General features: G+C 47.3%; 1 protein-coding gene across 35 annotated transcripts in view; it reads right to left on the bottom strand.

Moving 5' to 3' along the window:
* Nucleotides 1–26,584, bottom strand: part of dlg2 (discs, large homolog 2 (Drosophila)) — a 156,668-nt gene that overhangs the window by 109,562 nt on the left and 20,522 nt on the right. Inside the window, exon 1 of one of the 35 annotated variants that reach the window (XM_035535290.2) lies at nucleotides 22,641–26,561. The exons of 33 other annotated variants lie outside the window; for them this stretch is intronic. In XM_035535290.2, coding sequence (XP_035391183.1) covers nucleotides 22,641–22,673 — 33 coding nt within the window. In that variant the 5' untranslated portion in view covers nucleotides 22,674–26,561. Of the gene's footprint in view, nucleotides 1–6,453; nucleotides 8,025–22,640; nucleotides 26,562–26,584 lie in introns of those variants that run through there. One more of the 35 variants, XM_035535288.2, reaches the window with a different exon arrangement.

Below are 26,584 nucleotides of genomic sequence, written 5' to 3'. Positions count from 1 at the left end.
GGAACAAGCAGTGTGGGTAGTCAAAAGACTGGCTACAAGTCAGCAAAATATTATATCACTCAACATTCCTTTCACTGAAATATGAAAGTGTTACTTTTTTGTATCTTAACTCCAGTAAGCTGAATCAAGAGCAGAGGTGTTATTAAGTGGGTGGCAGAGAGTGTGAGGACTACTGGAGTCTAAAGAAAGTGAGCAACTCTGCATGTTAGGCTGAGTTCAGGGCAACGCAGCACTGTGTGTGCGCGCGCTGAGGAACAGCATATGTTAGCCCATGCTTACTGGTCCAACAGCAAAGAGGTAACATGAACTTCCTCTCCCTCTTGCTCTCATTCTTTCTCTCTATCTCACCCTCAGTCTGGCCATGGAAGTAGGCTGTAACAGGAGAGGCTAAGTAAACAATGGAGATATTTTGCAGAACTATGGAAAGATGAGCAGCGGAATGTAGAATGCACTCCGAGATCCGGATTAGAGCTGATCCCCAGAAAGCCCGCAAACACGCTACTATTCCCACTTCATCTCCAGTTTGTCTCCTTCATGTCTTATTTCACCCTGCTACTCTCTCGCACTTTCTAATACTTCTGTTTCTTGTTTTCAAACTCCTTTTCTCTCTTTCTCTGCCTTCTGTCAGTATGCCAGTCTGCTGGTGTGTAGGTGTGTTGAGGACTTGTGTGTAAGTGCCAAGTGTCTCACAGCCAAAACAAACATCGTAAGGCAGGTCACCGGAGCAGACCAGAGAACCACATTCCTCAAACACACACACACAAACACGAAAGCCTCAAACACACAGCACTGGCATCTGCCAGAGCCATTTCTTGGCTTCCTGAGTTCCTTGAGTAGTGTACACTTGCATGCTCAAGCGGAGCATGCTCTATTCGTAGTGCTTAGAAGAGGAGGCATGGCGCGGCCAGCTCTCATCTCTCAGCCAGTCACAGTGTGTGAAAGAGGGAGGAGAGAAAACGTGAGTAATGAGTGAGAGAGGAAAAGAGAGAGTTAGAGAAATGAAGGGTGGGAAAATAAGAGGTGATGAGATAATGACAGATGAAAAGAGAGAAAAAAATGAGTAATGAGAGGGAGAGTGTCACAGAGAGAGAGAGAGAGAGAGAGAGACAGAGAATGAGTGCAGAAGCAGATGCTGGTGAGCCAAAGCCAGTGAAAGCAGATGCGGTTGGGGTGGAGAGGGAGAAAGAGAGAGAGAGAGAGAGAGAGAGAGAGAGAGGGAGAAAGAGAGGGAGAAGTAGAGGAGGTGTGCGGGAGCCCCAGGCGAGCCTCTTCACTGCAGCTGCCTGCTCGGCGTGCAGCGGTCGCCAGCTGGACTGCGCCAGCCTGCGGAAGCCTCCTCGTAGCCACAGAGCAACTCCACCCACCGCTACAGAATGAAATGCGCTCCACTCAAAGCTGAAACGGCTCTTACAGTCCTCGTTCTCCGCGCTTACCTCCGAGCTTCCCTGTCTCTCCTCCTGCATGGCTGGGTGGGTGTGTGGTGGCGCGGGTGTGTTGTGTGTAAGTCTTCAGACAGACAGTAAAGGGGTGTGTGCGGGCTCGGCAGGACAGTTCCCCTCTCTTTGGCCAATGGTGGAGCGTGTGTGTGCATGTGTGTGTGAGTGTATGTGTGTGTGTGTGTGTGTGTGTGTGTGTGTGTGTGTGTGTGTATCTCCAAAATATGGGGCAGCCCTGAAGTACTTTCCCATCACTGCAATCAGCCCTCTGCAGCACCCAGCCGAGTGTACTGCAGGGAACCTGGCCAAGCAGGAACCAAAGAAGCCCGGGCAACAGAGCCCAGACGGGGCCGTTTCAGCGTGACACGCTGCCCTGTCAGACCCACGGAGCAACACGTCTCGCCAAGAACCGCACAAGAAAAGAGAAAAAAGACAGACGCACGGTGAGAGGGAGAGAGAGAGAAGGGAGGGAGGAACAGAAAAAGAGATCTTACAGAGTACTGCATGGCACATGGGAGACTGAGACAGGATTCAGTATGAATGTATGAGAGTGTGAATCCAAAGTGTTTTTTTGTGAATTTCTGCATGTTTGTGTAGCTGACAGCTGAAGTGAGAATCACAGGTTTTCTAATGAGGCAGGACAGGAGTGGGCGAGAGGCATCTTCTCCAATGACGCGCGCACACACATGCACACTGTGAAACGAGTCAGCACAAAAGCAAAACAGAGGCAGTGGAGGCCAGGCTGGGAAAGGCAGGATGGGAAGCACCTGCACGAGGCGGCGCATAAGGCAGTGCGTGAGGCAGTACATGAGGTAGTGCGTGAGGCAGCGTGCGAGCAGTACAGCAGGCTGGGGGGTGATGGGGGGTGTTAAGGGGGGTCCCTCATGGACCCGCACGCCACTACCCCGCCCCCTGCCGCAGAGCCTGACCGTACCGTCCCGTAGTCCCCACTAGTCAAACGAATGGAGCTGCTCGATTGAGGACACGGAGGCACACAGCACTTACGCTGGACACGTAGCTAAGCGCGTCTCCCCAACCTGGTCCAACAGTCAGAGCCCAGGCAGACAGAAGGAGTCTGCTTCCTCGTCATCCCCACTGCGTCTCCCTAGAACTTAGGATAACCAGCATCAGCTGGCCATCTCCAACTACTCCCAACCAGCTACCCTTAACCCACACACACAACCGCCCACCCACACCCACACCCACACACACACACACCCACACACAGCTTTCCCTCCCCTCCCTGTAGTTCATCTTGATTATATTGATTAGTGCTTGCACATTACGGTTTAACTGAACGTTGTTTGTATTACAATACCACAAGCATACCAAATCACAGGCATAGTTTAAATAGCTCACACCCAGGAGGGCATGTTGCAATAACCTTATTTGTATTAGGTACAATCCAGGATGCCTCTAGAACTGAAGACAACCATCTTCACCACAGGTTTTGTCCTCAGAGGGAACAGCAGCATTGCCCGGAAACCCATAAACAAACAAACAAACAAACAAAAAACATCAGCAGCTAAATACAACTGGGGCACCGTCTCCCTGGGTGTCGCCAGGAGCTGATGGATCACACCTTCCCCTCGCCTGTTGTCAGATCTTCACGACCAATATGAGAGCTCTGTGAGTCTCACCCGGACGGTTACTCAGAGAGCGAGGGAGTTGGGCGGTGGGGTCAGGCGTAGCTGCTCCACCTCTCCAACCCTCCCACAGAGCAGTAACTCTCCTCGCCATGTGTTCTATTCAACCTCTTTGGCCTCTTTCTTCTGGATCTTTGAAGGACAACTACAGCAATAATATTCAGCAATGCAGACAAAAACAAACAAACAAAAAGACCAAAGGGATCTTGCACGGGTCTGGAAAACACGGAGAAAAATGGGCTCACTTCAGTCCTGGAATAATATGGATATTTGGATATAACTTTTATCTGGACACGTATGGACATTATGTTGTTAAGTAATATAGACTCACGGTCCAAAGCTTCGAAGGCTGACCTCCGAGGTAGTCTCCCTAGTGCATGTCACACTTCAAACGTTTCCCTTCCATAGTACAGTAAATGACATTTACAAATGGAAAAACACTGAACCCAGAAACTCTGGAAAGGTCTTGTACAGACTGTGTGGAAAGGGCGTGCACTCCTGCAGAAAGAGCACGACCCCTGGCCAGGATTCAACCAGCACGCACACTGTTCAACGACGGTGCTCGTTAGCCAGGTAGAGGAGACATACTGGAGTGCAGGAAAGATTCGGCTATAGTGAGACGTGGGCTTCTCATATCGTTTTGCTGAAATATTAGATTAAATATTAAATATTAAATCTCAATCACATGCAAGCCCTTTGGAAGTGCTGCGTACTGACGGAGAAAAGAGAGAAAGACAGCCCTCTAACCGTCACTGAGACGGTTGTTGGCGTGGACACCGAGACATCAGAAACGCAGAAATAATAGTGCAGTAGCTGAGATAAAGTCACTTTAGATATGAAATTGAGGAGGGGCTTTCACTGAGAATGTCTGAAACGGCACAGAGTTGGGAACCTGTGTGTGTGTGGCAGGTCTGTGCAGGTCTGAGGGGGAGAATGAGGGGGTGGATGTTACAGACGGATGCCATCCATGCTCGGTGCACAACCCAGGCCTATCATTACGCTGCCAGCCGACTCCAGGGACAGGAGGAACCAGAAAGAGTGTGTGCGTGTGTGTGTGGGGGGTTGTGTTTCCTTTTTCACTGTGCTCATGTTCAGCTTCTACACTCCCACACATGGACCTCCAGTTGCCCCCCCCCCCAGAAATACATGCACACATCCACCCCTGCACTGCACAGATCTACCCACACAACCTAACCAATGCTCTCTCTCTCTCACACACACACACACACACACACACACAAAATAATCCCAGTCACACAAATATGCCAAAATACAAACATCCCAGAGGAAAAAAACATATACTGCACAATTTCACTCATTTCTCCAAACACCTCTGCCACACTGCATGTCAAATTCATGCAAATGCAGACATACACACGCCCCCAATTTCTTCCTTCCTCTCTCCTGTAAGAATGCCCACCACACACACACACACCTCCCTCTCTCTCCTGTAAGAATGCCCACCACACATACACACACCTCCCTCTCTCTCCTGTAAGAATGCCCACCACACACACACCTCCCTCTCTCTCCTGTAAGAATGCCCACCACACACACACACCTCCCTCTCTCTCCTGTAAGAATGCCCACCACACACACACACCTCCCTCTCTCTCCTGTAAGAATGCCCACCACACACACACACCTCCCTCTCTCTCCTGTAAGAATGCCCACCACACACACACCTCCCTCTCTCTCCTGTAAGAATGCCCACCACACACACACACACCTCCCTGTCTCTCCTGTAAGAATGCCCATCACACACACACACACACACACACACCTCCCTCTCTCCTGTAAGAATGCCCACCACACCCACATACACACAGACACACACACACACCCACACACACACAGACACAGACACACAGACACACACACACCTCCCTCTCTCTCCTGTAAGAATGCCCATCACACAGACACACACACACCTCCCTCTCTCTCCTGTAAGAATGCCCACCTCTGCAATCCTGGCGCAGTGCTGCTCCTGTAATCTTTAAGTGTCACAGCCAGCTAATCATATAAACCCTTTAGGAGCAGAAACACAAGGTTACAATACTAAAAGCTACTTCCCCATCATACAGAAATAGAATTACTGACAGCTACCTCTCCTTAACCCAGCCACAGAACTACCGACAGCCGCTCTCCCTCCACACAAACACAAACTACCAACAGCTATTCTCCTTCAATGAAACCTTCTGTACACAACAGGGGTTTAAACCTTTGGCTCTACTGTGCCCCACACACAATAATGTGAAATTTTGTCCACAATATGATATATGTAGAAGTCTAATGGGTAAAAAATTACAACTATGTGCATTAACAATTTGAATATATATAAAATGTTTTAAAAAGTAATGTTAACACATAGATTTGAGTAATGTTAAGTAATGTTAACATCTACAGAGATTTGTGGTGTAACAATGCTCTTACAAATTAAGAGAAGAGAAACAAGATTGCAGGCAATATTAAAAAATGAGACTTTTCAGAATCAGCGCATTGTTTATTTAAGAAAGACACAATGGCCTTTAGCCTGGCATCATTCATGGGATGGCTCCCTCAACGACAGCGCTACAAGGTTTAAACAATCTAACCCCCCCAAAAAATAAACCCACAGTGGCTGGTGAGGGGGTCTCACTTGCACAGTGATCTATGGTGCAGTGTTAATACTACAGCTTCACTTTTGACTGCGTTTAAAAAGGCTTCCAATGGGCTGTTTTTGTTTTTTTTACTTTTCAGGCGAAACTGGTGGCAGAAAGAATGTAGAGGCACAAGCTGAGAGTTTAAGAAAACATTAATTAGCTTAAATCAATAAACATATGCAAATATATATGCTATAATACAAACCTCCCCATAAACAACTAATCTGCTTTCCAGGCGTCTACAAAAGTAGATTTGAAGCAGGAAGGATGGGCAGAGTATGAAGCCATGAGGGCCCATACAGCAGAGAGGGAGTTGGTGAATGAGACAGAGTGAACGCGTTAGTAAGTTAGTGAGAGCGAGGGATAGAGTTGTTGCTAAAAATGAATAAAAGGAGACCCTCTCATCATTAGGCATGACTGCTCACATTACCATGCTGGCAGTGAAGCTGTCAAAACACATCAAGCAGAGGGTTTTACAACAGCTTTCGTGCTAACACCCGCACACAGCTGCCTGACAATGTCATCCCACTTGGCTCGGGAAGCCTTGCGTCCTGCATCTTCATCAAACGATAAAAGTAGTGCCGGCTCGTTCCGAGGAAAAAAGCATTAGCTGCTCACTCTCTCACAAGCTCAGAAACACACCTGCATGACAGAGCACAACACACCCGCACACACACACACACACACACACACACCCCACGTGCACATGTCGCTCGATATCTCGCCTACCTTCTCGTTTGTCCTTAATGCACAATAACATGCAAAAAACATTGCCGTCGCTGTGTAGCATAAGTATCGGTGTCACGCCAAAGGTTCTCAACGGGGAGAGAGAAAGAAGAGAAAGAATGAGCAAAAGAAAAGCAAAAGAGAAGAAAAAAAGAAAACAGGAAGAGGAGGAAGAAGTGTGTGTGGGGGGGTGTTGGAAGCGGCTCACACCCCCCCGCGCGCGTCCGCGTCTCGCGCTCCTCTACGGCTGGCTGCTCTGCCGTCGCTCTGGGGTGGCTCCAGCCCCGCGCCTACGCACATGGCCGTCGGCATGCGTGCAAGCGTGCGACGGTCCGAGACGCAAGCGGGAGAGGAAGCCTCTCCGACTGGCCCTGCGTGCTCGCTCGCTCCCTCTCCGCCCCTCTCTCTCTCTCTCTCTCTCTCTCTCTCCATCCCGCACCAGCAAGGCGAGGACGGAGGAGGCATCCAAAGGCGTCCTGCTACTCTGAGAGGCAGAGCACATGACTGACGCTCCAGCCACGCCACCACGGGATGGCACAGAGCAGAACTGTCTGCATTGGCGCACGCATACACACACGCACGCGCGCACACACTCACACACACACACATCCACACCTGCACCCACACGCAAACACACTCACAAGCGCACGCATAGCTATTATATCATTGTCCTGCAGTGCCTGCATCCTCAGAGGAGCTGCTCCCACAGGCTGGCAGTGCTGGAAGCAGGTAATGCAGTCGTGGGCACGCGCATCACCACAGCGCGCCAGAGCAGACGGACATCCTAATGAAGCCTGCGAAGCTGATCTGAATAAGCCAGACCAGCCCACACCCCTCTATGCATACGCTCGGGGCATAATACATATACAAATATTAAGCTGCAAAAATGAGTCATAGAGTAAGGCTGAAATTCATAAATGCAGGCATACTGTCAACCTTGCATAATATAATTATGCATATGAATAAATTGGCATATGACTATTTCAAAATCTTTAATCATTTATGACCGACCCCGCCCCAAACATCTGCATATTTAGCAGTGACTGTGACACTGTACTACAAATGAACAACATAAATACTTGCCAAGATTCCATCCTACTTGAATATATGGTGTTTAACTGCAGCGGTTAACAGTTATATGTGAATAAGGCAGCCAACCCTGTAAGAAGTGCATCAGGGCAGGAGCGCCACTAGGGGGTGCAGCTCTGACTGTGGATATCTCAGTCTCTCTGTCACTGTCTAACCATAACCTGCATTACTGCTTTACTGTCAGTTATTTCTGTATGCAAGACTATGTGCTTCAGGATGGCTGTTAAAGACAATCTCAGGCCATTATTCCATATGAGTGCACTTTTTCTGAACAGCCAAAGGAGCATGTGGATGGTTTAAAGTGGATAACACTATGGTAAATTGATAACTTAATCTAACAACCGTTCATTTAGGCTTCCTGTCTTGGTCTCAGTACTATTTACAGTAACAGTACAGAAACAATACTTACGAGTGTAGATATACAGTATAAACCACTTAAGTTTTATATTGTGCTAAAAAATGGATTCAGAAAGTGCACCAGGGTAGGTTAGTCTCATAGTGTAAAGGGTCAGTTACGCTGTGTACTCACTCTGTGTATGTGTGTGTGTGTGTGTGTGTGTGTGTGTGTGTGTGTGTGTGTGTGTGTGTGTGTGTGTTTTGCTGTGTTGGCTAGAGGCAAAATGCAGTGGGAGGAATCAGAGATGCTTTATGGAATATATTTTTGGTGCCAGTCTCCCTGTTACCACGGTAACTAGTTCTACTGTGGTCCCTGCTTTACAGTATAGATGAGCAGCAGACAGAGGGGAAAAAAAAAGAGAGAGAGAGACAGAGGAAAATGAGAGAGGAAGAGAGAGAAAGACAAAGAGGGAGTGGGAGAACTGGAATAGAAGGAGCACAACAAGGCAGAGTAAAGCAAGTGGGGAACAGGGTGAGGCATAAGGGGTGCAGTGAATAACTGACGTAGGCGCCTAAAGTTGATGACCAAGTTAGTTGCTAACTAATTTAACTGTCCGTTAGTTGGTCATGGCATCGTGGGCGTTTTTGCTCCATCACCACCACCTACACGTGTGACGTGAACAACGGTGCCACACCTTCACAACCAGAAACCTCACAAGAGCGGGAGCGTTTCGCTCTCAAGTTGGCCGAAAGGATTGGGAACTGCCACATTAGTGCAGCCGCTCTTCTCCCAGCCCCGCCGTGACCCTGGGGTATCTGAAGAGGAAGCAGGGCGGCACTCGATGCCGAAGGCTCGTCTTGCTAAATTAGATGGCTGGCTAACATAAAAATTAGCCAGGTTACTTCATGTTATGAGCTGCTTTCTATTCTGAAATCCATTTTCTCTTGAGCGATGAATTGTTAATGCCAGTGAACGTGCTAGAGAGCTGCGTGGGATTGGGGATAGTGGTATGGTGGAAAACCTGGGGATGGGGAATGGGAGCAACTTTACGGTAGTCCCATGGGAACAGCAATAAAAAAAACACCACGGTTTCCCACCTAGTAAAGTCCAAAACATTCTCGAAAAACTGGACACTCTCTAAATCTCAAAAAACTCTCCCACTACTGTTTACGTGTGCATGACCGATGTGGGCTGCATCTGAACGAAATCAAACCATTTATTGGTTTGTTTAATTTGAATTTGACTTTTGAACAAAAGTGACAGCCCTAATAACTCACATCTCCATTCACTGTGAAACTGGACATATAGAGGGGTACTGTTTATTTAGAATGCATTTCAATGTGAATTTCAATATCTACATATAATTCTAGAATAGAGAACAATAAATCTCCCTTCTAAGAGTGGTGGTTCTCTTGCTTAGCAAACGTCTTTTTACACGGACATGCATTGTGTGCGCAGGCCTCCTCTTCAGACTTCACTCTATCCTCGCCCTCTTGCCCTCTCATTTATTTCTTTGAAATTTAGATGGATGGTTTGATTTATGTGATTAAGGGAAAAGTGCAGTAATTTGCTATATTTTGTTGCTGCCACTTTGCTTATCCTAGGTTTAAAATTTCACAGAAAGAAATGGATATCGGAATTTTTATTAATCTTTTATATCGGCAGGAAAGTTCATAAAAGACGTATTTTTCACCTTTATTGTCTTTATTGTTACTGAGCAATCTCAAGCTAAACTGAAAAGTTTATAGTTAATTAAAATCCATTAAAGGTGTGATTATTAGACTATTCGTTCCAACACTCGATAGGTAATCAAAACAGTCATTAGTTGCAGCCCTAGTGGAGGAGGAATGTGGACGTGTGGGGTGGAGAAAAATACATACATGAGTCTGAGTAGCCAAATACTACAAGTATTGTGACACACCTCTTAATCACTCAATGCAGGTGTTTCATTCAGTCCCACTGCCACATGTGTATAAAATCAATCTCCTAGTTATTTATTCTGCCTTTATAAACATTTGGGAAAGAATGGGTTGATCCAAAGAGCTCCCTGAATTTGAGCATGGCACTGTAATAGGTTGCCAATGTTAGAACAAGTCAGTTATTGAGATTCTTTCCCTCCTAGATATTCCATGAGGCATTTAGGAACCACGGAAAGTGGCACACCACGTAGAGTTACAGAGCGGGGTCCATTGCTCTGTGGAATCAATAACTGCAGAGCTCCAAACCTCCTCTGGTCTCAATATCAGCATCAAAACAGTATGGCATGGGTATCCATGGCCGAGCAGTGGCATCACCAAGCACAATGTGTGGGAGGGAGTGGTGCAAAGCACGCCACCACTGGACTCTGCAGCAGTGGTAACGCTGTGTAGAGTGACAAATTACACTTCTCTGACTGCTGGTCTGATGGACAAGACTCGGTTTGGCGAGTGCCAGGGGAACATTGCCCGCCTGACTGCAGTGTGCCAACTGTAAAGTTTGGTGGAGGGGTTGTTTTTCAGATCTTGGCCTTAGTTCCAGCGAAGGGAAATCCTAATGCTTCAGTATATCAGGACATTTTGGAAAACTGTATGCTTCAAACATTGTGGGAAGAGTTCAAGGAACACCTTTTTCTGTTCCAACTTGACTGTGCCCCAGTGCACAAAGCAAGGTGCAAAGAAACACGATTGGGTGGGTTTGGTGTGGAAGAACTTCACAGGCCCCAAAAGAACCCCAACAAACCCGTCAAACACTTTTGGGCTAAACTAGAATGAAGACTGCAAGCCAGGCCTTCCTCTCCAATATCAGTGTCTGAACTCACGAAAGCTCTTCTGGGTGAATGGGCAAAAATCCCCACGGACACACTCCAAAATCTTGTAGAAAGCCTTCCCAGAAAGGTGGTAGCTGTTATAACTGTGGGGGGGGGGCGACAGCTCTATATTAATGCAGTGAACAACAGTGCCACACCTTCACAACCAGAAACCTCACAAGAGTTTCAGCATTTCACTCTTAACTTGGCCGAAAGGGTTGTGAATGGCAACATTAGTTATTTAGAACGTTCTAAACGCTCCTGCAGTTATAATGTGTAGCTGTCCCAAAACTTTGGTCCATATAGTGAATTTACTTGCTAGTTGGTAAGATATTTGATTTCATTTCAATTTAATTCAGCGTAACTTTCATTTAACTTTCATCTATTTATTACTCCTTATAATATGTCTTCACTCGAACAAAGTGCACAGGCTGTTTAGCATACGCCACTGGTCTTATTGGTCTGGCTGCTGAGTATGTCTGTGGTGTGCCCTCATAGAGAGACACTATGGGTTGTCATACATGCTGCTTTCAACAAACCCCAAAGGGAATGTAAAAGATACTGACAGAAATGGAGCAGTCAGAACACACTGAGCAAGGAACGTACCTGTACTTCAAATTCCCAAAGCAAAATGACAATTAGACATTGACATAGTAATTCTGTCCATTTCCATGATGTTTGTACTAAGGCTGTGGCATTTATTCTTTATTGACAACTACTTGATAAAAATGGCCTTTGCCTCCATTTAAAGGCTAAAAAGGTCTATTGTGAGCAGGGACAGGGGAGGGAGGGATATGAAAGGGAGCGTGTGGAAGGGGGTGAGGTGTGGAGGGGTGAATGTGGAAGGGGAGTGTGTGGAGGGGTGAATGTTGAGAGGTATATGAGGATACGAAGAAAAGGCAGAGATGAGAACAGCAAAACCAAAGGAACAAATAAGATAAAGGACTCAAATTTCCCTAAATAGACCAGATCTAGAAAAGCCTTAAAACCAAAAACGACTCTCAAAACCACACAGTCAGCGCTGCGTATCCATGGAGGTGCTTGCAGCCTTTGCTTCCGTTAGTCATCGGGTGGGGTGGGGGGTCTTATACCAGGTCCTTTTAGTTAAATGTCAGTGACATCTTTGCCCACACCAAAGCTCCCAGTTACCTGGGACGCATGGACAGAAACATCAAGCGAGAGTACGAGTAAGACCAAACACGCTGCAACGAAGTTGTGTGGACCATGCTGCAACAAAGCCAAGATACTTTAACAGGTATAAATATATCTCATCCTAGGGGCAGCTCCTGCTGAAAGGATGAGTCATTCTCTACACACACACACATACACACACACACACACACACAAAAACAGGCTCCGACTGTCAGTGCGTCCATCTAGCTATCGTTCTGCGATATTGTTCACACACACGCAGACACACACCCCTCGGCCCACTGCGGGAGTGCACTGCACAGTCAGCGCTACAGCGGTAAGCCAGACTTCTGTGCAAGTTAGATAAACCCAGGCCTTCAGAGTGCATTTCCTTCCAGCTCAACAAGCCAAACGATCCCCTTAAGAAAACAGCCAAGCACCTTTCACGCAAGGCTGCCAGATGACCGTGAGAAATGGGACACTTGACGCTGCCCTCAGTTCTTCAGCTCCTCCTCGCTGGTCATGGCATGGTGTTGGAACAGAGCTTCTGTCCAGTCAGTGGGTTATAGGAGCAGCAGTGGAATGATGGAACCGGACCATTTTACTGGCCGTTATGCCTCTTCAGATGGAATACTCAAGTTTTCTTTGCTGATCTTTTCCCTCAGTCGGTATTCTGAAGTGATGATGGGTAATGTAGCAAACCTTGCTGATGAGGGCGTGTGTGTGTAAGATCAGAGCAAAGCTGCTCATGCGGTAGAGCTACAGAAACAGACTGGAACAAGCATTGCCCATGCCACAGCATGGGGGTTAAGGGGTTATTAAGTGTGTCTGTGTTCCTTTAGCAGCGTTTGTTTGTCACTGAGTGCGTGTGTTCCCCATGTGGAGTCATGCCAGGCACACACACACACACACACACTAAATTCTGCCCTAAGACAGCACCTGCAGCTGGGGAACCTGGGAAAGGGAGAGGAGAAGAGACAAGGTGAGAAGAGAAGTTGAACTAGTAACATCGGCCAGATGTCTGTGTGTGTGTTGTATAGTCTGGTCAGGTCCTATGAGTTCACAGATACAATCCTCTGATTTAAGTCTGGTTTGCTTTCCAGAAAGTACTGGCCCACTGCAGTCTGCAAAGAGAGTGAAAGAGAGTGAAAGAGTGGGAGTGAGACTTATAGAGTATGATAAAGAAAGAAGAAAGAAAATGACCCATGATTAGACCCATGATCAACCCAGCTTTAATCTGACACGCCAAACTGACTGTGGCTCATGTCTTAGTGGCGGAGGAGCACTAAGTATTGCACACAGAAGAATGTGAAACAAAACGGTTCAAATATTCACTTCAGTGATCAAATACAGCACCTTTTATTCTGAGTTCAAAATCTAACAGTCCTTCACAATTCATCAAAGAGCTGGACTGATTCAGATCAGTTCAATTAACCCTCAATAACAGTGCCTCAACACTGGAGAGGCTGGACCTGCCTGCAGAGGCAAAACAAACTCCAGAAGATTCCATTAAACCCAACACGAGTTCCATACAACAACACTATGTCTCATGCCATGTCTTGCTACCCATCAGAAACCTTTCACACAACCAGGTTCCTTCTAACACACTGAGAGACTTTGTCAGACTAAATAATTGGTAGTTTTCAAGTGGATGTCAAATAGTTTACCAAACAAAAAGTACTCTTCGCTGCAACACAACTAAAAATGATCGCCAGAGGGATAAATGGAGGCAGACTCAGCCTTAATGCCTTTAAGGATTCCCTCGGCTGTACCAACATTACTTTCTACTACCACTTGGAATTCCCTCAGCTATACAATGACTGATGATGCATGCCTGCAAGGATTCACTCAGATATACCATCAGTAGCTGTAAATGCCTTTGAGGACCTCTTTATCTACACCATTAATAGGTCCTACTGCCTGTAGAAATGCTCCCAGATACACCATCACTAGTTTCTAATGCCTGTAAGGTTTCCCTCGGCCTTACCTCTTTTTAAAGCCCATAAAGATTCCCTTAGCTACACAATCAATAACTTCTCATGCCTGTAAAGATTCCCTCGGCTATGACTAGCCTCTAAATGCCTGTAAGGACTACACCTCTGAGTATATTTACTAGGCTATTTATGAGCTTATATGTGTAACTAACTAGCCTAATGCTGCATTTTAAAAGGCTACACTAGCAAGGAGATGTTGAATTAAGTTAGCAACACGAATTCAGCACTGAATATATCAATTAATATGTTTTCTTTTTAACAAAGGCAATTGGTACTTTGGCATGCACATTTGATTCCTGAGTGCATTTATCTTAAAGTCTACTTGCCTTACTCTACTGCCAAGATGAAGCAAATATACAGTACTGAAAGCATAGAATCACGAGCCTCAGACTCTCATCGCGTTTATGCTGGGGGAGTTTTTTCTTAAAAGATCTTTCAGAGAATTAGATTAACAAGACCACAACAGATGCAAAATTATCCAATACAGTATGGGTCTTATTTTCTTAAAGACGTTTAAAGAAAACATCTTCCAAAAGGGTTCAAAAAGAAAAGCTCTCCGTTTAATGGGCCAAGAGGGCTGTGGGGAAAACAGGCGGCCGAGCTGACAGCATTGGAGTGAAAGTGTGGTAAGGAAATAGCTGGGGACATCATTTTTGTACCAACTGGCATGTTAGCACACCTATCTGCTTTAACAGAGGAAGCTGCGCAAACACCAGTGTGGTAGTGGGTGAAACAGCCCTGTCAGAACTCCCTGAACCAGTCACACCAAACTCCCAAATCTCATGTGTTTCACAGTTGCATCAGGAATCACTCTTCCTTTCAGAACCACACTGAGCATGACCTCCAGGTGTGAGGGAGAGCATGCTGAAAGACGCCTTGCGTGGATCACAAGACTAAAATGTTCTTTATGCAGAAATACTCTTGTTCACAGAAGTGCCCTCGGTACAAAACTCTCCGGGGACGGCTTCTCGTCCCGTCTCTTCCTGTAGTGTTATTATCAACGCTCTGTAGTTCCTCCTTTCAAATTCAAGGAGCTGTGTTGCCTATATCGTGCTTATATCTAACACGGTCCCCTGCCAATCACAAGGCCAACTGTTTAAGCAAAATAAAAAAAGCAAACAAAGGTGTAGTGGCATCTATAGCACCAGAAAGCAGGAGGCTGGAACACCGGTGCCATTGGCGCCAACGTAATGCCATTTCGTTCCACGGCCGCTAAAAGGTGCAGGGCACCTGGGCGGCAGCGTAGGATGCGGGGCAGAGGGGATGGCGCACGGCTAGACACGCTCCCCTGCTCCTGGGGAGCCTCAGGTCACCTCGCATGATCCCACACAAATGCATTCACCGCCAAGCGCACTCGCGTGGTGGACTGTGGAAAAAGCTAACGGCATTATGACATTTGGAAGTGCATCTTGCATCGAACGAGGTCTTTTTTTAATTGCAAAAGATGAAAACAAGCATATGATGTGAGCAGGATAGAGACGCAGGTTGAGGACTGTCTACTACTGAAGGGAAAAGATGTTCTTTCTGTCAGTCCATCCATCTTTCCATCCATCCATCCTTCCTTCCATCCATTCATCCATCTATCCAGCCACGCCTTTCAGATCCAGCCAAATCCCCATGCTCAAATCATTCAGAAGTGTTTAAATGGGTGCATAGCTAATAACTCACAGTAGGTCTGAAGGCTGAAGTCCCCGATGGGTGCAATATTTTTATCACCATTAAGTCTGATTCATACTGAGGTCTAATAATCTTCATTATCATGACTAAAGCATAAGTGCGTGTGTGTGTGTGTGTGTGTGTGTGTGTACGTGTGCGAGTCTGCCCATCATCTCTACATGTCTGCCGGACACCTTCAGCATCTTCAGCACTTCCTCTCAGGCACATGGCTGGTCTGGCTCTTCCCCCTGACTGTACGGCGTCCCTGTGTCGCTCTGTGCTGCCTAACTATAGCCGTAAACGGCAGATGTCTACACTGAGCTCAGCTGTACAAAGCCAAATGCTTTGGTAAAGCAACAGCAACTACCAGTGCTAAAATACAGCAAAATATCTGCATTCCCCATACTCTCACTGCACAGATGAGCTCAGGGCTGAAGACGGGAACACCTTAAACATGACCTGATCAAGCAATTCAGCTCTGCCTGACAGATGGATCTGGATCTTTCTGTTGGTTGCTTCTGTTTGAAGATATTAATAGATTACTGAATTACCAGCACTCTTCCTTAACTTGAAGAACATATTTGCGTTAGAATGTGATGCCTGCTGGTAACGGTATCTTAAAGCCTATTCAACGCTCTTCCTGCTTGTCAGATCAGACGTATACCCACCCACGCCACCCCAGACATACCTCAAACTATCTATAATAGGATACAGACGGCAGAGTGCCTACACACACACACACACACACACACACACACACACACACACACACACACAAAGACAGACACAGACAGACAGACAGACACAGACGCGATGCAAGACAATACGCTGTCTATTTTAACACAGACTATGGTGAGCTGAGTTTAATATGTTGATGCATGACTCTGGGTGCATTTTAGCCACAGCAAGCTGGAGTCTGTGCAGTGGAATGGAGTAGATGCGCACACAGGAGAATACACTGATGCCAGTGGAGTCCTCACATACTCACGTACTACTGACCTTAAACCTCCCACTTCTGATCAACCATGGCTTTAATCACAGTCTTAAGAAATATCATAGAACATTATACCTAAGAATCATCCCTGGAATGCAGAGTTTAAGAATTTACCAGCACTGCAACAGGCAGAAAAAACAATTTAACGTCATTAAATCCCATATATTTAACAAAGGAGCATCAGGCCCTCTCTTACTGTCTCTCTCACACACAAACAATTGCACCAAGTATCTCTGAGATTTTGTGGCTTCATAAGCAAGAGAAGCAGCAGCTGCATCAAGAGATACTGCACACTGGAGAAACCACCAAATAACTATGATGCAATATAGGTGCTTCTTGAATGTTTTTGAACCCTTCAGGAGTTTCTATATTTCTGCATAAATGTGTCCTAAAATTACATCAGATTGTCACACAAGTCCTAAAGGTAGATAAAGAGAACCAAATCAAACAAATGAGACACAAATATTAGACTAGCATATTAGTCATTCTGGGTTCACAAACTTTCAAGCACCACTGTTTATCCAAGAGGTCTACCAACCAACACAGGTACATGAAAGATATGAACTAAGAGTAAACCCCCAATAGGCAAAGCTGGCTTAGCTGCAGTGACATTAACTCAGTTCAATTGTGTGTTGCACACTTTAGATATTAGACATGCAATGGGAGTCGTATGCATCACGACACAAAAAAAACCACGTTCATCACTCTCGGAAAGCCCCATATGGCATCACTTAAGGCACTGAAAACACTCGTACCTTGATAACTCCCACAGAGCGGTTACGTCCCACAGAACCGTTACGTCTATGGTTAGAATTTTGACTGCTGTGGTAATATGTCAAAAATCCCAAGAGAACAAGAAAGTGTATCACAGCACATTCTAACTCTGGGGGAAAAAAGTAAGTAAAAAAAAACCCTCCGAATACGTAGGCATTGTGCAGTGTGCCGGTTGCACATTCACCAGGACGCCCCCGTGCGACTGAACGAACAGCTGTGTGTGTGTGTGTGTGTGAGAGAGAACGATGTGGGACAGATACAGACATAGAGAGAAATCAATGCGTGTTTCCTACAGACAGTGAAGGAGTGGGTGACCTTTAGGTCCCACACAATCACGCGAAGTGGAGAGGCAGTGAAGAGGAGGAGGTGCAGAGAGGAGATGGAGGAGGAGGTGAGGAGGAGAGGAGAGCGTGGATCTCCTCCAACGTTACATCACTTCTGACAAGCCAACTAAAACTGGCATGGCAGCAGGACACTGGCACACCGCTACACACAGACACACACAGACACACACAGACACACACAGACACACACAGACACACACACAGACACACACACAGACACACACAGACACACACAGACACACACAGACACACACAGACACACTCTTGTGTGGGAGACAGTTCTTTCAGCACCAACCCTCTGAAAGCCTTACATAACAGAAACTACACAGAACAACAGAGATAGATAGCGCACGCGGGAGAGAGAGAGAGAGAGAGAGGTGCATGTGCTGTTGTCTGAGAGAGGGGGTCCTGGGTGCGCACGTACACCTTCAACGAGGCTTAAAATAGAAGGGAGATACACACGGTCGCTACAACGGCAAAAGCACAATGAAAGCGTTTTCTCTTTACTGGACAATAGGGTGAATTCCTGAGATGGCTGCAGTACAATGCCACCCAGTAGAGCCTCTTAGCACCGGGAGAAGGGTCTCCCTCGCTCACTTTTCTCCCACTCGCTCTGTTTAATTATTACTAAAGCATAGGGCATCGGTAAATAAACAGCTTGTGGATAATGCAGACCTGGGAACAGATATGGTCCTTTAAAGCCTATTTGTCCAATACTGAATGTTATTTAGCCTGGAACGATACAATAAATTCCCATCAATCAAGGGGAAATAAGGGTTAATTACAGATAGAGAAGTACGCCCAGTCTCATCTGGCATGAAACTCAAAACTCGAGCACTGCACTCCTTGAAAAGGTTGTTATTTATTTTATTATTTAAACCAAAATTTGGATATGCAGTAAGTGGGGATGACTGAGAATGCACACAGATTCAAAACAAACGAATAACTACGCAGAACTAACAGGGATTGTCACATGTAGCGTGAAATACAAATAAATGCATTTACATTCGACACAGTAACACTTTGCTTCTCTGCAAAATGTTCCTTGGTGAATCTGGTCATTAATTAATGAAAGTAGCCCCAGGGTAACACCACTGCGTAAGCTCATCCCAAAATTTTGTATGCCTGGAAGGAGCGTCCCAAAGTCACACACGTTCACAGGAGAGCTGGTGGCTTACGGAGTGGATAAGGGCGAATTGTGCAGGCCCAACAGAACAAGATCGGTCACTTTCCCTCGGACATCTTCAAGCGGAGACGCACTGCACTGCCCTCTGTGCCACTCCCAGTTATTGAGGGCAGCATTCAGCGTGAGCATGTGTCCAGATGGCGGGGGTCATGTGCAGATTTGTAAAAGGTGAGCGAGCTTAGTAGGTCCTAGTGAACTGAACGCCTGACCGTCAGGACGAGTTCGGAAGTGACATGGCTTTTTTTCCTTAACGCCCCCCCACCAATCACTCCCCCTCACCTGCCACGAGCCCGAAGAGAATCGCTGCTCTCTCTGACTCTCGCGCTTTCCCTCACTATTGAATTTGCGTGTCCGTGTTGGTTCCAAGTCTGCAAAGTCTGTAATGAGATTCTTCGGTCTGTGTTCTGCTGAAGGCCAGTGCGCAAAGAGGAGACAGTGGTAGCGTCTTGTGGCACAGTGGGGGGGGGGGGGGGTCTGGGAGCCCAGGCGTGACACAGACTGGACAACGTACAGCAAGCCCACCGTTCAGCGTTGACGGCTCCATGTTCTTCCGCATCAGAAACACGCTCTTGCAGAGGAGGGAAAAATGTGAGTGAGTGTCAATGGATGAGAGGAGTATGGCTCTTAAACTCGGACAATGTAATATAGTTTAAACATAGAGAAATTAGGAGAGAGAGAGAGAGAGAGAGAGGGGAGGATCCCAGTGTGCATCCCAGCAGTATCATTCAAAAAGCATCTATCCTTTTCCATGTGAAGGTGCCCGTCTCCTCAACCTCTCCCTGTCTTGACAGAAATATCATCATCATCATCATCATCCTCCTCCTCCTCCTCCTCCTCCTCCTCCTCCTCCTCCTCCAGTGGGCTGCTGGTACTTAGCTTCCTCATCACGGAGTAGTTCTCCTCTCTCTGCTCTCAGTCATTACTGCTGCACCAACGCCACCCCCCTCAAACTCTAGGGTTTACCTTCTCACATGGCTCCTGAGTGAACCCTGCGTGCGTTTGTGTGCGCATGCTAAATCCCTTTTGTATGGTTTTTAATGTTAACGGCAACCATGCGCCTGATGATTCACTTTCTTTAGACCCACTGAATTGGATTCTGCCAGTTTCTCTCAGTGAATGGACAGCCACAGAGAAATGGAACGAAAGGCATCAAGGAAGGCTGGAAGTGGGAAATCCAGCACTTGGTGAAAAAGACTAACCGAGACTGGCAAACACAACCAGCTTCTCTCAATCAGCTTTAATGTCACCTAGAATTCAGACTTACTCTATGGTTCATTGCTTGCCACAGTAGAACCAGAGGCCCAGAGAAAATATTGTTCCTCTCTTCTTGATCCGTGTCTAAGATAACGGCTGTGAATCCAGGCCTTCATACACTTTGCGAGATAAAGAGACAGGCATTTTAAAAAGCCTATTTATAGTAGACAGCATAATTAGGTGAAGTGGTTTCACTGGATCCGAGTGTCCATTTATTTGTGAATCTAGAGGGATTAGCAATGTTGCACCTGTTGGGTGTTTTATTACCCATCATGCTCGAGCTTTATGCTGAAGACAAGGCTAGTGTGCAATAGTATAGTAGGTGGCTAAAAATCTACATGTGGAACGAAAGATTTTATAGGAACTTTTCACAAGATTTCCTGTAAGGGTAAAATGTTTACTGTTTAAAATGTCATCATGGTACAGGTTATTTTTGTATTGTACAGATTATGTGATGTTAAAGTCCTTGGGTTTACACAGAAAGTGCAGTAGTTTTGTTTCAGGGGAAGCAGATGTGTTGGAGGCTGCGTGTGCACCTGCCCCCCAGCTGCCCTCTCCCTCTGCCCCCCAGCTGCCCTCTCCCCCCCAGTCGCTCTCTCCCTCTGCCCCCCAGTCGCTCTCTCCCTCTGCCCCCGAGTCGCTCTCTCCCTCTGCCCCCCAGTCGCTCTCTCCCTCTGCCCCCCAGTCGCTCTCTCCCTCTGCCCCCCAGTCGCTCTCTCCCTCTGCCCCCCAGTCGCTCTCTCCCTCTGCCCCCCAGTCGCTCTCTCCCTCTGCCCCTCAGCTGCCCTCTCCCTCTGCCCCCCAGTCGCCCTCTCCCTCTGCCCCCCAGCTGCTCTCTCCCTCTGCCCCCCAGCACTGCACCTGCCCCACAGTCACCTCCTCCTGCGGCCTCCCAGCCTCTCTTTCCTGTCAGGCAGATGAGTGTCTCACATGGCCACGCCTCCACCCTGCCAGCCTAGAAACTCAGCAGGAGGAAGAAAGCTGTCCACTGTATCACATCAGCCACATTAAAAACACACACTGCTAGGAAATGAAAAGTAACTGTTACCGCCACTCCCAGACACAGCAACATTACGAAATACTACCGAGGATTTAAATAAGTGACGATATAAAGCAAATTATTCTTTCTTTGGTCGCATACCATTACCATATTACATTTTTTAACACAACTATCTACACATTTATTTAAGCATTCCCTGGGTACAAGCAGTCTAATCTAAGGTTACTTAAAAATGTGGACAAGAAAAAAGACTGCATTTCATTTTTGGCCACATGAAACCCAACAACATGACCAACTAATTAACTATACATTTATAGTATTCCACTTGAAAAGATCATAACGGAGTCTGGCAATGCTGGGATACGTGCAAATGAAACAAAAGACACCCTAGTACATGTGACCTGCCCTCCAGTAGGTCACATGTCCAGAAGAAGGGTGTCAACGTCCCAGTTCGGCAGTATTATGGTTTAAACCCAGTGAACACATAAAATAAAAATAAACTCTCAACACAAGTACTCTACCCAATGCCCAATGAATTTAAATTGCTGTCAAGAGAACAAAAGAAATTGCTGGTATGAAGCACTGAAAAGTTAAATGGATGATGATAGCGGCATGTTCATGTCTCACCCAATCCGTGTTGATAAAAAACGTAATTCAGCAACTCCTGGGTAAGTATAATAATCATATTATTATTATTAATCTATACAGTCCCTCTCTCATTCTCAAGCTCATTTGACATAATCCATACATGAAACAAATAACAGGAGTCTACAAATCAAAAACAGTATAGGACCAAACAGAAACAATCAGAAATGGAGCAGGGGGGGCAGAGACCGGTCTGCATTTAGGAACGCAGAGAAGAGCAGTGTGAGAGGAGCAGGGCAGCAGGGCAGCATGGGGGTAAAAGTTTAGAAAGTCTGTGCAGAGATTGGCACGTGAGCAGTTTAAACTGAATGTGTAGTGGGCTAGGTACCTAGTGTAACTGATACAGAATTGGAGTGATGTGCAGGCAGGAAGCTGTGTGCTTCTTCCAGAAGTAAAATTTGCTCTCTTAATTCTCAGTCACTCTCTGACTGAGATGCAGCATAGCAACTACGAAAAACGGGTCACATGACTGAAATGACAAAAGGCTGTGGATCGCTCACGTGAGGTACTTCTGGATTTGCACATACCAGTATCGTGGATCACTATAATTCTGGAGATGATCATTTGTTTGTCAAATTGTACATTATCGCCCAAGCCAAACCTTTACCAGCACAGGAGAACTAACACCCTTAGCCGAGCGCTTTTAACCCCTCCGCTTTTCCACAAGTTCCTACTGCCATGGGTTAACAGAGGAGAGGCAGCAACCAGAGTTCAGTTCTCTCCACACTGCATATACCAGCAGACACTCACACCAGCAGGTACACAGGTGCTTAGGAAAAGGAGCAAAACAGGCTCAGGAGAACAATTAGACCTTCGTAATCGGCCTTTACACAATCTCAGTTTTTTTCTCCACAGCCATATTCTGCAGTCAGATGCTCTGAAATATACACACACCCTGTCAGATCAAAAGCCCTTCACCCACTCCCCCCCCCCTCTCTTTCTCTCGCTCTCTCACACACACACACACATTCCCGCTGGCTTCCTCGTGCACTGTTCCTTACCTTAGTTGTGACTATACACAGGCAATCCATCATGAGCCTAAGAGCTCAGCCGAGACTCCCATTCATCGCCACAAACTCAGTCATAGATGGGAGGAGAGGAGAGGCTAAGGCACAGGCAGAGCTAGTGTAAACACAAGAGCCTGGAGTCCTTCTCCACACAGCGACAGCAAGCAGCAGCGACGGTGGCAGCACGCGTCATGGTGGCAGGAGCGCACGGAACCACTCCGCCTGACCACAACCGCACGACACTGAGCCTCTCGGAGACAGAGCGTGAGAGAGAGAGAGAGGGAGCAAAAGAGAGAGCGACAAAAGGGAGCGAGGGGGAGAGAGTGCAAGTGAGGAGAAGAGGGAGGGAGGGAGAGAGAGAGAGAGAGAGAGAGAGAGAGAGAGAGAGAGAGCGCTCAAGTGAGCGAGCAGCAGAGGGAGCGAGGGGGAGAGGGTGAGGGAAAGTGAGCGAGTGAGTGAGCAACAGTGTATGCAAGGGTGAGAGAGAGAGTGAGCAACTGACAGAGAAATCGAGGAGGGGAGAGAGAGAGAGAGAGAGAGAGAGAGAGAGAGAGAGAGAGAAGCTGCTGCTCATGCTGCCTCCTCTAGCGCAGGCAACTGCACACGCAACTCTGCACTCACATGGCCCTGCCTGCCTGTCTGTCTGCGTGGCTGTCAGTCCGTCCATTTTTGTGTGTCTTTCATGACCCTCGCTGCACAACCCTGCGCACTACTGCAGGAGCACCAGAGCTGTGCTCACATGCATGTGTGTGTTCATGAATGTGTGTGTGTGTGTCATGATTCTTCCCTCTCTTGTGCGCTGCGGTTGTGCTAAACCTTTTCAGTTCTGCAGAGAAATCAATGGCTGGAAGTGGATCTCTTACACAGCCTGCTGTGCAGCGGAAACAGGTTTTAGTGACGGTCTGAACAGGCGGTCCTTGACCTTGGAGAGGCAGATTATTTTAGGGATCTTGGCCAACGTGAACAGTGAGTTAGCTCAGGTGGCCCTTAAATGTCCTGAGTGATGAGACGAAGTCAAGTGGAGGGTCCTCAATGCAGAAACCGCACACTCACGTCAAAGCAGGGAGGGCTTGGGTTTCCAGGAGCATTTGCAATAAGGCCCATGGAGTGGCTTAGCATTGCAAGACACTCACTCACTCTCTCTCTCTCTCTCTCTCTCTCTCTCTCTCTCTCTCTCTCTCTCTCTCTCTCTCTCTCTCTCTCTCTCTCTCTCTCTCTCTCTCTCTCTCTCTCTCTCTCTCTCTCTCTCTCTCTCTAACAGTGCTGAGGTTTGTGCAGATCTCCGAGGCTTCAGGCATGAATCATAGTGAGGTGGGCTGATTTTACATTCTCCTCTTTTTCCCCTCCTACCTTTTTTCTCTCGCTCTCTCTGTCTGTCTGTCTGTCTCTCCCTCTTTCCCTCTCCCGCCCTCTCTCTCTACCCGTTAGCTCATTCTATGTCAAAACGGAGCACTACGCTGTACTCTGGAGCTGAATGCAGAGCCCCAAATTCCTCCACGCAAAAGCATCTAATCTAATCATGATAGCACAAAGAGCCGAGAGACCGTGAGGAGCACGGTCAATACCGCTGGTCTGCCACAGGGGGAGCTCTGGGCTGAATGCCAAACCTCACCTCCCCGAACTACACAGAACTGCATAAGCTCGGCTTGGCTTCCTAGCGCGTGGTGATCCCTCGTTAGAGCTAAAGGACTGAGTAAATGCTCATATATGCAGCAGACAGGAAAAACGCAAGGCCCACCTGCACCCAGGGCAGCACTGGCTGGTCCAGGATGGAGCAGACACACGTATTAAGGAAAGCCCAGCAGTCTTCCAGATAGACTGCGCCCTGACATTCCAGAGTATTCACAGGAACACTCACCATATGCCCCGACACCATGCTGCGATTCTGTTGCTGTCTACTGCTGTGCTCTTTGCGGTGTTTCGGACGCACACTTGATGCGTCATGATTAAACATCGATGTGTATTATTTACAGGTTCCGATCATTTCCGCTCGTTACGTCATGCAAGTGCCATGAGTCATCAGGACACCCACGGAACAATAACAGTCCTCATCTAGGACTCTGATTGGTCAGGCCAATCACATGACACTAAGTTGAAGGAGATTCTTCATCCAACGCAGCACTCCACGATATCGATGGTGCCAAGGCCAATGGTAAAGTAGCTGTAAACAACGTGTTTGGCAGTTCTGTTTCCCCATTGTGCTACGTGAGGTCTGGAGCCAGCACGATGAACACGGGTGTGCAGAACACACACACGGGCGCGTGCACGGACGAGCATTAAGCCACTTAGCTGATGGGTCTGAAAGCTGCGTTCAGTGGTCGCATTATGGAGAGAGAGTGCTTGAACTTCCTCTGGAGCACACCGTCCCACAATGCTCACGGAACCATCAGGAAGCGTGCTACAGCGAGGCAGACGCACAGCTGGTTGAATGGGACACACACACACACACACACACACACAGTTATGACCTCCTGAGCCCCTACACAACCTGCTGGGGAGGTGCGATTTGACACCTTGGGAGTTGTGGGGGGTTGCGCTTTCTCCCTCACTCTAAAATTCTCCCCATAGAAGGTTTTGTTCCATTTCTGTTTTTTTACTGTTCTATTACTGTTTTTACTCCCTTATTTTGTGCTGCACTTTAAAGCGACCAGTAGAACCGCACTAACGCGGCCGTGAACACACTCACTGAGGCCCAGGCTACTGCACATCCACTCCCAGGAACTCCCCTACAGTTTCCATCCACCGCACGTTGAAATCCAGAGATTACAGCCGATACCGCAACATCCCGGCAGTCGAGTGGACTGTGCGTTTCCATCTCTGCACGAGTGCTGGAAGCCAGCGTCGGAGCCACTCAGCTCGCTGGAACTCAAGGAATGCCAGAAGAAATCTTACACTAGCTTTGAAATGCATGCAGATGAAACAAGAGCTTGTCTAGTCCTGGCTAACCCACCAGAATTAACTCTTAAATGACATCTCTTTCTAAATGTAATAGGACTGCTAATGTTTGGTTCTGGTTCTGCTAGTCAAGGTAAGAATGTTCATTAGATAGACAGTATCTCTGATGTGTTCTGCTGTAGCCAGACTGAAAGCAACTGAGCAAAAGGTGAGATGGGACTCCTCTCTTCACAGGACGTGTGTGCACGCATGCGTCTGGCTGTGCGGGAAGCCCATACGCCCGAGCGCTGGGATGTCCTGTGCACACTAATTGCGGCTGCCGGCTCTGCTGTTCGTAGCTCTGGCTGGTGAGGTACAGCGTGGGGGAGAGCTTGGTGATGGTGCAGCAGTGCTGCTCAGGTTCATTAAGCAGCTTGTCCTAGCTGTGCTCAGAGCAGGAGCTCGCACGCCTGCAGAATGCCTTGAAGTGGCTACAAAAGCACGAAGCAGTAGCAGAGAGCTTGCCAAGCAATAGGTAGAAAACAGCGGTGCAGTGTTACAGTGCAGATGCCCTCTGCAATGCTCTTAGGGTGGGGAAACTATGGGTGTGTGTGTGTGTGTGTGTGTGTTTTCTGCAATGTTTGAGCAGTGAAGCATCAGAGCTTTCTGTGTGGGCAAGAGGTGGCAATTACTGCAGATCCTCACGCCTTCCAGTCAGGAGTCGAATTAGAGAACGGAATCCAAGCGCCAACTACACGAACACACAGTTTGGTGTGTGTGTGTACAAAACAGGCATACATATATATGTACGTACACACACACACACAGGCACACAGAGCTTGATCCTCAATCATTACCACAGTAATAGCACAGACAATGTCCACTCAACCAGAGGCCTGAGCAGAGCTGCTGAGCTGTGTGTCAGTAAGAGTCACTTTCTGAGGATTCCCACAGCGCATCAGCTCACTAATTACATCTCTCCCTTTCCTTCTCTCTCTGCCACACACACACACACACACACACACACACACACACACACACACACACACACACACACACACACA

This window comes from Electrophorus electricus, chromosome 19, assembly GCF_041902795.1.
Source record: "Electrophorus electricus isolate QZ-2024a chromosome 19, ASM4190279v1, whole genome shotgun sequence".
Lineage (NCBI taxonomy): Eukaryota > Metazoa > Chordata > Actinopteri > Gymnotiformes > Gymnotidae > Electrophorus > Electrophorus electricus.
Note: the sequence above shows the minus strand (reverse complement) of the source record. Positions and strands in the feature narration are given on the sequence as shown.